Consider the following 14,414-nt stretch of genomic DNA (forward strand, 5'->3'; position numbering starts at 1 on the left):
TTACCAATCATTTCACTTTTCTAGATGTGTGCTTTTAAAACATAAATCAAAGTATATGGTGATAGTAAAATTAACATTTTGCTTGTTCCTGTCATCATTCATATCTATTCTTTTAAAAAGAAGTCACTTTTATTGAAGTTATATTAGTATAGTTAGGTTATTTTCTATTTGATTAATCATTGTATTTTTCCTGTTTAATTTTAATACTTTTTTAAAACAAAAGTGTCCGAAGAACTAGAAAACAATAATACCTTTGTAAATGCTAACCAGTTGCCTTCTAGTTGATGGTGATATTGTATATTTTTACCCCATTAAGGAATTTGAAAAGAAGCAGTTTTTCCATATAAATTTCAACTTGCTAATTAGTAGTCAATTTTACATTTTTGGTACTAGTTTTATATTTATGTAAAATTTAACTTCAGATATTTTTATTTGAAACTCATAATGATGCATATATAATAAAAACAAACCAGGGTTAAAATTAAGAAAATGAGAAAAGGTTATACAAATAGTTAGAGAGGAACAGAAATATTTGGTAAGGTGCTAAAAGCAAAACAAAAACAAAAAAAACCCGCAGAAAATCAGTGGCAAAGCTGGGAACAGAACCCAGATATCAAGACCCCTGTTATAACCACTTTAGATTTCTTTTATCCCAACTGTAGGGTGCTGGAACAATTTTGATAGTGGGGATGCTGATAGCCATTTACAAAACTGTAAACCCTGTATATGATGGAAACCACTTGAAACCTAGTTCCAGCACCTATAATCCCAAACATTTCCCTCAGAGTTTGAGGAATTTGAGTGTTGTCAAACGATCTTATTTAAGTTACATCAAAATCAAACATTTTCATGTGAGTTATGCAGAATACATCTCCTCACAGAGAGAAAGCACCCTAAACTCAATTTAAGTCTTTTACCTCCTTATGTTTGTTTTCTATCAGGATCCTTATCAATCCATTCCAACTCTGTTGGCTCTTTTTCTTTCTCCCTCAAACATTTTTCTACCATTCCTTCCTCATTCTAGTGGGGAAGCTATCCAGCTATTTATATGGCCCCCTCATAGTTTTAATCATAGAATCATAGCACTGGAGAGGTCATCTAGGTCAATCCCCTGCACTCATGATGGGACTATGTATTATCTAGACCATCCCTGACAAGTGTTTCTCTAACCTGTTCTTAAAAATCTCCAGTGATGGAGATTCCACAGTCTCCCTAGGCAATTTATTCCAGTGCTTAACCACCCTGACAGGAAGTTTTTCCTAATAGCCAACCTAAACCTCCCTTGCTGCAGTTTAAGCCCTTGCTTCTTGTCCTGTCCTAAGAGTTTAAGAAGAACAATTTTTCTCCCTCCTCCTTGTAACGACTTTTTATGTACTTGAAAACTGTTATGTTCCCTCTCAGTCTTCTTTTTTGCAGACTAAACAAACCCAGTTTTTTCATTCTTCCCTCATAGGTCTTGTTTTCTCGACCTCTAATAATTTTTGTTGCTCTTCTCTGGACTTTCTCCAATTTCTCCCCATCTTTCCTGAAATATAGTGCCCAGAACTAGACACAATACTCCAGTTGAGGCCTAATTAGCGTAGAGTAGAGTAGAAGAATTACTTCTCGTGTCTTGCTTACAACACTCCTACTAATATATCCCAGAATGATGTTTGGTTTTTTGTTTGGTTTTTTTTGCAACAGTATTACACTGTTGACTCTTATTTAGCACATGGTCCACTATGATCCTCAGATCCCTTTCCGCAGTACTCCTTCCTAGGCAGTCATTTCCCATTTTGTACATGTGCAACTGATTATTCCTTCCTAAATGGAGTATTTTGCATTTGTGCTTATTGAATTTCATCCTATTTACTTCAGACCATTTCACCAGTTTGTCCAGATCATTTTGAATTATAATCCTGTCCTCCAAAGCACTTACTACCCCTCCCATCTTAGTATCATTCGCAGACTTTATAAGTTTACTTTCTATACCATTATCTAAATCATTGATGAAGATGTTGAACAGAACTGAACCCAGAACTGATCCCTGTGGGACCCTACTCGTTATGCCCTTGAACCACTAATAACTGCTCTTTGGGAACGGTTTTCCAGTTATGCATCCACCCTATAGTAGCTCCATCTACGTTGCATTTCCCTAGTTTGTTTATGAGAAGGTCATGTGAGACAGTATCAAAAGGAAAAGGAGTACTTGTGGCACCTTAGAGACTAACCAATTTATTTGAGCATAAGCTTTCGTGAGCTACAGCTCACTTCATGAGTGAGCTGTAGCTCATGAAAGCTTATGCTCAAATAAATTGGTTAGTCTCTAGGTGCCACAAGTACTCCTTTTCTTTTTGCGAATACAGACTAACACGGCTGTTACTCTGAAACCTGTCAGTATCAAAAGCTTTACTAAAGTCAAGATATACCACGTCTACTGCTTCCCCCCATCCACAAGGCTTGTCACCCTATCAAAGAAAGCTATCAGGTTGGTTTGACATGATTTATTCTTGACAAATCCATGCTGACTGTTACTTATCACCTTACTATCTTCTAGATGTTTGCAAATTGATTACTTAATTATTTTCCGGGTACAGAAGTTAAGCTGACTAGTCTGTAAGTTGTCCTTATTTCCCTTTTTATAGATTGGCACTATATTTGCCCTTTTCCCCAAGTTGTCCTTATTTCCCTTTTTATAGATTGGCACTATATTTGCCCTTTTCCAGTCTTCTGGAATCTCTCCCATCTTCCATGACATTTCAAAGATAATCACTAATGACTCAGATATCTCCTCAGTTAGCTCCTTGAGTATTCTAGGATGCATTTCATCAGGCACTGGTGACTTGAAAAATCTAACTTTTCTAAGTAATTTTTGACTTGTTCTTTCCCTATTTTAGCCTCTGATCCTACCTCATTTTCACTGGTATTTACTATGTTAGACATCCAATCGCCACCAACCTTCTTGGTGAAAACCGAAACAAAGTCATTAAGCACCTGATGTATTTATCTTCACAACTTCCCTGTGGGGTAGGGAAGTGCTATTATCCCCATTTTCTGGATGAGGAAGTGAGGTACAGAGAAGCTAAGTGACACACAGCATCACACAGGAGTCTCTAGTGGAGCAGGGAATTGAATCCAGGTTTTCAAAGTCGTAGGCTAGTGCCCTAGCCATTGGACTGTCCTTCCTCTCTGACCTTCCTTCTCTCAGCAATCTCCAAGGGGAATTATTGCCTTCTTTCCAGCACAATATCTTTGGATGCATTTAGTTTGGTTTTTCACCCTTTAACAGTACAAGGCTACATTTTTTGTGCTTGTTTTACCATATTCCTAGCCTTTTAATCTTAGTTTGTCTTTTTTATGTTGTTGTTCATTTACAGAGCAAGCATCTAGCATCTCCAGATTTCCCATCTCCTGCTTAAAATCTTACCACTTTGTTCACATCTTTTTCATGCCTTCAGATCAGTGGTTCTCCAAATTTTGAGGTTCATGATAAAAAATGAGTTAAAACAATCTGGAAAGAACCTTGTTGCTATCTTTAACCTTGACTCTCACTGTTTTCCTGATGCTATAACATTGTAGTGATGAATGGTCTCAAACTGCATTCTATTTAGCTTAAAGAAAAAATCTTTTGTCCTGTGTCACTTGCTCCTGGCCTTCTCATTGCCTCTTCTGTTTCATTTGTTATACTTCAGTTTTATGGATTAGTGAGCAGAATGCAGATGAGGCAATCAAAATTGTATGATAAAGTGCAGAACCATGTGGTACATTTTATATGGCACATATATATTGCCACCTGTAGGTGGTGTGTTTATGGCAAATTAGGAGTACAAAAAGTAGGTACAGCTAAAACTTGAATTATAAGGCATATTTAATATTGAATGGATAAAGATCATAGATTTCACTGAGAATCCCATCCTACATTGTTGAGTTGGCTTTTCATTTGGGTATATTGTACTGTAATAATAATAATTAAAAAAAAAAAAAAAAACCCTCTGGCTTTCACTGAGAGCTTTTCACTTGATATGGTAAAGACAATGAAGCAGTAGCAGAGTAATAGTAAAAAGTTCAGTAGATTGCTTTTTAACAAATGACTTAGATAAAAAATTAATATTTGAATAAACACACACAGCTCATTATATATTGCACTGATGTTGAAATAGAATTAGGACCAAAGATAATGGTCTATCAAGAGAATTTGGGGGATTTTATTTTGCAGGCTGTAATTTAAATTATTTCTTAGCTAATCCCAGGCAAATAGAATTAAAGCTACTCAGTTGAGTTCTGCTCAAGGCTTATATTTGTGTTGGCCATTAGAAAAGAACTTTGTAAATACACTTGGATATCAGATCCTTCAGCTGGCTGAACACATTTCCTGAAATTCAACTAGTTTGGCTTACAGGAGAAGCTCAACAGCAGCACGCATTCTATAAAAGTGTTAACCATTTATTGTATCAGCATTGTCTTCACTTGGTTGTTATATCTTCTGCCAGTGTTGCAAATTTACATGGAACTTCTGTTTGCTCTTTATGCAGAGAACGTCTGTGGCATGAATGATGAAAGAACCTGATATTAACAAATAAATGTCTTTCATAAACTTGATAGTATATTTTGTTAACTTTTGTAATTCCTAACAGAAAATTTTGGCCTTTTCCTTGTCCCATGGCTATTCTAAGGTGGCAGATGAGGATTTGTCTATCATGAGGAGATGCTCTGTTCCACTGTCTCCCAGCCTCCTTAACCCCATGGAGCAGGGATGCAACCAGAGGAGGGGAGGAGGAAGGCAAGGAGACGCCAACTGGAGATGAGGGGTGTAATAGCATCCCTGTTGGCGTGACGGAATGGCAGCTGGTTCAAATTTGAGTGGTGTTGCAAACCTTTGCACCAGGTCTGAAAGCCACTTGTTCAAATTTTGCCTAGCCATACCTCTATCATGACAGAGGGGGAACCAGGCTAAATTTGAATGTCACTGCAACCTCATGCACCTGCTTGGTGTGCGTCCCACCCCCCACTCTTATACTCCTTTCAGCACCTATGGACATTGGGCACCCCCAGGGAGAAGCAGACCAGGGGGCACCAGGAGGGTGGGAGGACTGGATGCAGGCTTTTGGTGCTTCCTGGGGCAACAGAGATCTAGAAAGAGTATAGGGTCTGGGGCTCTCAGAACTGCCTGACCCCTAGTGGGTAGGGTGCTCTTCAACATGACCACCTATCTGGGTAAGAGCTTGGGGCTGGGTACTGGGCAATGTGTGGGGAAGAGTGAGAGGCAGCAGGAGGGAGCTGGGTGCAGTGGGGAGAGCACAGTTTTGCTTGCAGAGGCATCATGAGAGAGTTCAGACTGGGGAATGGGGAAGTGGCAGGGGAGAGCTCAGGGCTGGGTGCAGGTGCAGTAGAGGGAGAGCTCTGGGCCCCCTCCTCAGGAAAATTCTGGTTGCACCAGATTGGAGGGGGGTTGTTGCCATCCTCGACCCTCATATCAGTCTCTAGGGACTGTTACAAGCCAAAATAAGCTAGGATTGTCCTAAACCGTGCAGTGGATAGAACAGGCCCTAGGATTCAGAAGTTGTAAATGGCTCCTTTGTGTCTCCTGCCTCAGCTTACTGAGTGCAGCTAAGGATTCAGCCACAATCTTTGGAAAAAAGAATTGCTGTATGTCTAAAGAAGCAAACTGCAGATTTTTTAAACAAATCAAGTTTTTAAAGCATGTCCTTGCACTGCTTGAAAACTGCTAAATAAGACCAACCTCACTAGGCCTATGGTATGGCAAACCATTTCAAGCATGTGGTACATGTACTTGTGTAATTGTTATGATTTGGGTGGTGGGGGTTGTGAAATACATTGAAATTTAAATCTGTTGTTTTCTGGAGGCAGCTGCTTATTTGACCAGGGAAGAATAGCAAAAGAAAGGGAAGGAGCATGTTTCTCAAATGTGGTCTTGCTCTGGGAGATGCACTGTGCTCTTCCATGGAGATTTTAGTATAGTTCTTCATTGTTTCATTTTATTTTAATCTAAAATAAGTCATTTATATGGCAAGTATATGGTTACTATTTAAAAAGCAATTTTACCTACTCCTTTTAAAAAATCATTGGTATTTTATTTGTTACTTTAAAATTTCTGGACCTATTAACTATTCTGTACAGAAAATAACCTAGAACAGTTATTTTCCCTACAGAACATTACAGTAAAGCAGCTCAAAGTAACAAATTTGAGTGTGCTATAAATTACAAAATTCAACAGTCCATATAATATAGTTGGGCTGCAGAACAGCTTCTGCGTATTTCTTAGTAAACATTTTTGCAACTCAAGTTTCAAATTCTCTTCCACAGAATCTGCCAGTCACACGTATCCTCGACAACCTTATGGAGATGAAGTCAAATCCTGTGAGTATAATTATATTCATTTTAGGCAGAGAGAAATGGAAAACCAGATCTTTTCAATTGTGGTACACATAATATGGCTGCCACACTGTTGTTAATGTAGTAGCAATTAATTCTGGTCTCCCTGTATTTTGATTTAAACTATAACAGTTTTCACAGTTATTGTATTATTTCTATAGGGGTCCCGAGTCAAAAATAATTTGATCACATTCAGTAGTTTATGATGTATTTAAAGACTGTATTACAATGCATCTTCACAAGGGATCCAAATTAAGGTTTCACAGGTAACTTTAATTCTGGCATTTGCTAACTTTTGAGTGCTTGATTTTTGCAACCTTAATGTTCTTTACCATAGTTTTTTTGCATGTAATAGTATAACAAACTTTTTTCCATTCATCGATCTAACTGTAACCATATCTACAAATTTGGCAAGTCCAGATTTCTATGTTGCGTTGGTAGCACAGGTGTCTGGGGCTAAAGCTTCCCCAAATACACACACTGTTACAGGGAAAAGGAAGATGCAGGGGCCCGCTGGGCAGGGGGAGGGGAGAGACAACATATTAACAAGGTGTAAGAGGAAAGGGAAAGAGCCAGATGGTTCACCACCTAACTCCCTTCATCCTTGAAAGAGAGAGTATATTCCTGTGGTTCTATTTCATTCCTTTCCTTTGATGGGGATTGGAATTCTTGACCTTTCCAAGTCTAAGAACAGTGTTCAGGTTAGGACTGCCTCTTTCCTGTTGGAATCCAGTCCAGGCCACCATAGCTTCTTGCCACCAGCAACCCTTTTCTTGATTGGCAGTGGGGATAATTGGAGAGTTTGGGGAAAAGATGACATGATGATGCAATAGACTGGAGGGAAAGGTGATAGAAGGAAGGAATGGAAAAGTAAAGGTAAATATGGAGTGGTTAGAGAGAAGTAAAGAGAGATGCTGAGAGAGACTGAGGTAAAAAAACCAAGGCTGACAATCAAACAAAAATGAAAGGAAGAAAGGGAAGGAGAAAAACATCAAACACATTCTGTACTGGAAAAAATTAGAACAAACCCACATATGACAATGTTCAAAGGGCAATGCAAGATTTGCCTCTTTGCCTTGCTCTTCCCAGAATGACCCTCGCTACAGGAAATATTTGCTTTAAAAAATTCTATAATCTGGAATCTGCCATTATTGTATATAACGAACATGTGATAGTGTTGTATGATTCAACTTCTAGGTTTTGTCAGCATGAGTTTGACATATCCCCATATTACTCACAAATGCTAATTGAACTTCTGTACCACACCATTCTGTTCTATATATACCACATGTTTTTACAGGCAACTACTTTAGGAAATTCTAGTGTTTTCAAAAATTATTTGTATTTCTACTTCTTTTTCTGTCTATAATCCAGGTGGGATTTCATACCGAAAAAGAGAAATAGCCAGAAATACAAATGTAATATCTCACAAAAACCATTGTTCAAGCTGATGAGGAGATAGACTTCATCTCCTCTGGATGTTGCTAAATCATCCTCTCTAAGGATCATCTGAGCAAATTTTTGTAAATTGAATCCACCAGATTCCCCAAAGAACTGTGTGCTTTAAAAAATACAAGGTAGAATATTACTACACCCTTTGCAGGAACTTTATCCCCCTCTATTAGTTAGTTGACACTTTTGGGGATGCTCACAACTGGGCCACTTTCACCCACCATTCCATCTCCACCTCTTGCACAGAGTGGTGAGCTGGGCAAACCCAGGAAAACAACATCATTTTGCTTTTCTGAAGCCCTTCCCCACACCCAAATATCAGTCATGTGGGGATGTGCAGGGAATAACTAAAACAAGTGCCAAGAAATAATTGAACACAAAAACTAGCCTGTTGTAAATGTAATTGACTGCTAAATCACAAACAATAAAAACAAATTCTCTGGCTAACACAGTCAATGAAAGAAACCAAGAAAGGAGGTTGTGTCTCAGGAAAGGTATAGGTGACCTTGTAGTAACTTCTAAAGGCAAGATGCTTCATAGAATATTTCTATAATCTACCAGTAGGTGTCACTCAGAGCATTAAAGTGGAAAACCAAAATTAAGAAATCACAGACAAGTGAGTTAAAACGAAAAATGGAAAGTTTTGAGTAAACATTCAGCTTCCTCAGTCTACAAGTTTAAGAACTGGTCTCGAAAAGGTCGCATTTCATATACTTTATTTTTGCTGGCTTGGTATTTTCACATTGTACTGACATGAGAATAGCAAAGATCACTTAGATAATTTCAGGTTGACCTTCTCACTAGATCATATTAAAACATGGGGACTATTGATTCAATCCCGTGGAGATTTACAACATGAGCTGCTTCCATGTTGGAGACTAGGGTTCAGGACCAAAATCAGGAATCCCATTCTCCAAACCAATGGAGACCAGACAAGCCCCAAAAAGCAACTCTTTTAACCTCTATGTGAAAGGCTGCCAGTAGTTTGCTGAACAAGTACTCCCTTTGGGCTGATTAAAAGAGAAGCATGAAGTAGCCTTTGGGGGATGTCATATATCTGGGCTTGCAATAGGAGCATCAATTGTAGAAAAGTAAAACTGTATCTGGAAGGAAAAATTAATGACACATGGAATTACACTAGTGTGACCTTTGTTCATGTTCTAATACATAGGGTCCTTCCCATCCCCAAAACAGGCAAAAATAGCCACTTCTCCTGCTGGCAAAAGATAAGATACAGAAACGAAAGCTGAAAAGCTGACTTTTTCCACAGAACTTGAGGAAATCTCCATTTAATGCATTGGACTCTTACCTGCTAGGTCCCGTAGTAGATGTGTGAAACATATAAGATATAAATGTCCGTCTTGCATAGAAACTAGATAAAATACTGTCTACATAGAAATGATACATTAATCATTGTGAATTATATAGCTACATTCAAATCACATGCTAAATATAAAATGCTACATTAAAGTAATGTGAAATGTAAAAGCTTTTTTACTATCAGTGTCCACAAATATTACTTTGTCAATTGTAATTTTAAATTATTCTGGAATACATTTCAGAGTGCAGTGTTTTTTTTGCCATGTGGACTTTCAGAACTCTGCCGAGCAAAACAGATATAGAGTTCTCTTAAATCCTCCTCAAATATGGTATTGTGTGTTTCTCAAATACTCTCCTCCCTGCTGATTGTCCTCTCCCAAAGGGACAGCTACCAGGAAGGAGAAATGAGCCCCATACCTATGGTTTCTGATCCTTTCAACGGAAACAGGAACTTAAGAGCAGTTCTTAGGGGCAGTAACACTACCCTCTAATATTTTTAACTTATGCCTGCGTTGATTGACTATAGTGTCACTTTTTTCTTAGAATATTTTAACACATTAGTTCAGTAACGTCGTTTGTTGATGACTTTAGAGTGATTTGTTCTGTTGTCTTGGGCCTTACCATATATTTCCTAGATCAGTGGTTTTCAAACTTTTTTTCTGGTGACCCAGTTGAAGAAAATTTGTTGATGCCCACGACCCAGCAGAGCTGGGGCAGAGGGGTTTGGGGTGTGGGAGGGGCTCAGGGCTGGGGCAGAGGCTTGGGGTGCGGGGGTGAGGGCTGCCAGGTGAGGCCAAGAATGAGGGGTTCAGAGAGTGGGAGGGGGCTCTGGCTGGGGCAGGGTGTTGGGGTGTGGGAGGGGGTCAGGGCTCTGGGCTGGGGATGCAGGCTCTGGGGTGGGGCCGGGGATGAGGGGCTCGGGGTGCAGGAAGGGGCTCCAGGTTTCGGGGGGCTCAGGGCTGGGGCAGAGGATTGGGGCCTGGGGTTGGGGTGCAGGCTTACCTCAGGCGACTCCTGGTCAGTGGCACAGCAGGGGTGCTATGGCAGGCTTCCTGCCTGTCCTGGCACCGCAAACTGTGCTGCGCCCCGGAAGCAGCCAGCAGCAGGTCCAGCTCCTAGGTGGAGGCATGCCAGCAGCTCCGCAAGGCTCTCACCCACAGGCACCGCACCCCCCCACCCCCAGCTTCCATTGGCTGGGCTGGTGCTCAGGGAGGGGGCAGCACGCGGAGCTCTGTGGCCCCCCCTCCCCGCCTAGGAGCCAGACCTTCTGCTGGACGCTTCTGGGGCACAGTGTGGTGTCAGAATAGGTAGGGACTAGCCTGCCTTAGCCGGGCAGCACCGCCGACAGGACTTTTAACGGCCCGGTCGGCGGTGCTGACCAGAGCCACCGCGACCCAGTAATGGGTCACGACCCGCAGTTTGAAAACCACTGTCCTAGATATTGGTATAAATAAAAAGTCACAACTTCAGGATTTTGTTTTTTAAGAAAATTCTTGATAATTAACTCATAAATCTTAGTGCGGAGAAATTAATTGTGTTGTTTAGGGATAACTTGCTTAAATGTTTGCAAGTTTAATCAATGTTATAAAGTTTGTTAAAATATTCATCTTAAGAAAAGGTAATATGGTTATAACATGTTATACTGTCAAAGAGAAGAAAGTTTTCAGCCCTTAACCCGCCTCCCCTTTGAATGCCCTTGGGTTCACACTTTTCCCAATAACCATGAGCTTGCATTTGTGTGTGCCTGCTGCGTTGCTACAACCAAGGACAGTTACCCTCTCCTTCGACTCCTTCATACTAGATGGTGGCCCCTCTGCATCAGTAGCCAATGGTTTTTTAGGCATACAAACCAATAGAGAGCAGTTTCATTGGCATTGTATACCTGCTGTGGGGATAACTTCTCATTTGCAACTAACTGTGCAAATTCTTCAACGTACTTAGTGTCAGCTTCTGAATCTGCACTTCTTTTTTCACCGCACACACGATGTAGACTAATGCCATTCCTGTTTTTAAATTTCTGAAGCCCTCCTTGTGAATAGTTACGCTCATGTTGCAGGTTAAGTTCTTTGTGGAATATTTTTGCTTGTGCCATCATCATCTCGCCTGAAATGCTAACACCTTCGTTCCTACGAAGCTTGAACCAATGTATAAACACACTATCTCAATCGCTGCTTTTCCCCTCCTTCAATGTCTTATGAACACTAATACTTTTTTACTGTCACTTTCAGCAAAAAAATTAAGGTTTTGATTCTTTTGCTTCTTCAAATCATACACTGCAGATGACCCTACATTGTAAAACTCACACAAGGCACGTACCGATGTGAGCTTTTCTAATTTCTGCAGCAATTCCATTTTTTGCTGTATGGATATTGACACATGCTTACACTTATCAGAATTACCAACACTTCCACTGCTTGCTGGTCTCTTAGAAGACACATTTAGGGGTAAATTAGAGCTAAATAACAGCACAGAACATTGAGAGCCAGGACTGGCGGGACTTTGCCGGACCACGGGAAACTTGGTGATAAATTTCCCGTGATAAGCGGACATCTGGCTAACTAAAATCATGCCGGACCAGAGAGTGCCAGTCTAGAGAGGTTCAACCTGTATTTATTTGCATTTCTGATTTCCCACATAGTTAAAATGAAGGCTTTTTAAAGTAGTGATATAACTGAATGGGATGTATTCAAGAATATGACTTTGAAGAAATATTATCCCTTGCAATGAATGTAATATCTTTCAGGTTTATTATGCATCTTCTGTGACATATACATATCTATCTTATGTATATTAAAATAATTATTTTTAAAACAGAGAGCTTATTTGTATCAAATTAGTAATGTTAGCTTTTACAATCGCTTGTCTAGAAAAATCTTTTAAATCTGGAATGGAAGAATATGTGTGCTGTTAAACTAAAACTTTTACATCTTGAAAACTGAGGTGTTATATTCTTACTTTTAAATCTTAATTTGTATTTTGAATTGCTCAAAGTTGGATTCAGCCCTAGTTTTAGTAGGCAACTGGCACTCATTCAGTATTTATGACTCATGGGACCTCTCCTTTAGAAGTATCTTGTAACTGGGAGTGGGGGAGAAGGGGAGTGTTTAGTTAGCTTTTCTGGGAATTTTTAACAGTTTTAAAAGCTGTGCTTTTGAAGCTCTACAGAGAAGCCTGGACTTTAAATCCAAAATCAAGTTTTCCTATCTTGCAGAAATCTTATAGTGAATCGTTCATATCTTATCCAATTGATTAGATAACTAAAGTCTGAATCATGTATCCCATGGTCAAGGGGGATGAACATTAATTCCTTCTTATCCATTTCCTTCCTTTACTTAAAGTCAGCTGCCAAAGGAGCTAAATATATATATATATAATGTACTCACTGTACCAAAAGTGTTTAATAGTTCTCTTGTCTTTTATAGAGGTAAGTAACTCACCTTACTTACCTCTATAAATGGAAAAGATTCTGAACTTGATGTGACACCAAACATGTCCCTGCAATGAGTGCTCCTTTGCCTCTCATTCTAGACTACAAGGTAGAACTTAAAAGATCAGGACTCTCCACAAGCTCCGTTCGCATACACCTGGCCACCATCACTGCTTTGCACCCCAAGATAAGTTATTCCATATTTATCCACACAGTAACAGAAAGATTCCTTAAGGGCCTTCAAAACCTGTATCCTCAAATACAAGACCTCACCCCACCTTGGGATTCCAACCTAGTTTTGCACTGTCTCACTGGCCCCCCAGTTTGAGCATGGCAACGTACTCCTACATATACCTATCCATGAAACCAGCATCTCTCATCACCATCACATCCACCCAATGGGTAGGAGAAATGGGTGCTCTCCTGGCATAACCGCCATACATAATCTTTCACAAAGACAAGGTCACGTTATGACCAAACCCGAAATTCCTACCTAAGGTGCCCTCCTCTTTCCATCAAAACCAACCCGTCCACCTTCCCTCCTTCTTCCCAAAGCCGCATGGCAACCAACACATTACACATCTTGGATGTCAGACAACCATTAGCCTTTTACCTTGACAGAACTAAATCTTTCAGGCATTCACCACGCTTATTCCTCTATTGCTGAAAGATCAAAGGGGCAGCCGTAGTCAAACAACACCTTCCAAATGGATCTCAGAGTGCGTCTACCTTTGCTACTAATGACACAAATTGTGACCCCCACATGGAAGTTGAACACATTCCACTCACTCGCTGTCCATTCAGTTGCCTTTCTAAACAATGTGTTGATTACTAATATTTGCAAAGTGGCCACCCAGGCATCCACAGACACTTTTAGCCAACACTATGCCATTACCCATGATGAGGCATCATGTGCCCAACTAGGACATGCTGTCCTATCGTGCTTGGTACACATCACTCTGAAGCCCCAGCCTTCCCTCTAGGGGCACTGCTGTACAGTCACCTACAGGGACACTACTCGAAGGAGAAGAGAAGGTTACTCACCCTCTGCAGTAACTAAGGCTCTTTGAGATGTGTGTCCCTAGTGGTGCTCCATTACCTGCTCTCCTCCCCTCTGCTTTGGAGTTCAAATGTGGAGAAGGAACTGAGGTCGGTTGGACGTCACAGCACGAGATGGAGAGGAGCACATGTGCGGCCCAATGGGCAGGGCTACCGAAGATCTCCAATCCTAGGTGCAGGGGGCGCTACTGCACCTACAGTGGAGCACCTGTAGGAACACACATCACATCAGTTAGTGTACAGGGTGAGAAACCTTTTTTTCTCAGGCTAAGATCTGATTTCTGCAGCATTCAAGTAAATATTTAAACTATTTAGCCAGCCAGTTTTCCAGTCCACTGATCTGCTTTTCATGTTTGACTTTGAATCAGCAATTTTCTCTTTGAACGCTACACTGAACATACAACAATAATATTCTCATTGGGACTGTTTATAGCATTGATTTTTAAGTATGCTTTTTACCTAGCATTAATCTGTAATGAGTTCCAATTAGCAGGAAACCTGAAATTCTTTGTCAAGGTTAAAGTGTCATAAATTCTTCTCAATTTTAGAGTTTGGCATTGACAGATATTACTAGACTATGTTGTTACTTTGAAGTTGGTATACCACCTGCATATATGAGCCTGCCAAAATCATGAATCTTGCGAGACCTCGCATGTGCTGCTGAAATTCCCAGTAGAATATATTAAACCTCTATACAGAGGCTCAGGGTGACACTAGATCTAAATTGAGTTTTGAGAGCCCTAATTTTTAGGGTAAAATACTGTTTTTTAAGCTCATGTAATTA

General features: G+C 40.1%; 1 protein-coding gene across 5 annotated transcripts in view; it reads left to right on the forward strand.

Annotated features, from left to right (window-relative positions):
• Positions 1-14,414, forward strand: part of SCFD1 (sec1 family domain containing 1) — a 142,257-nt gene that overhangs the window by 103,039 nt on the left and 24,804 nt on the right. For 4 of the 5 annotated variants that reach the window (XR_013346388.1, XR_013346387.1, XM_077818974.1 and 1 more), the window contains one exon: positions 6,304-6,357. Coding sequence is in view for 3 of the 5 variants with exons in the window: in XM_077818974.1 (XP_077675100.1) it covers positions 6,304-6,357 (54 nt within the window). In the remaining 2 variants the exon portion in view is untranslated. The other variant, XM_077818975.1, reaches the window with a different exon arrangement.

The sequence above is a fragment of the Eretmochelys imbricata genome, chromosome 6 (assembly GCF_965152235.1).
Source record: "Eretmochelys imbricata isolate rEreImb1 chromosome 6, rEreImb1.hap1, whole genome shotgun sequence".
NCBI lineage: Eukaryota > Metazoa > Chordata > Testudines > Cheloniidae > Eretmochelys > Eretmochelys imbricata.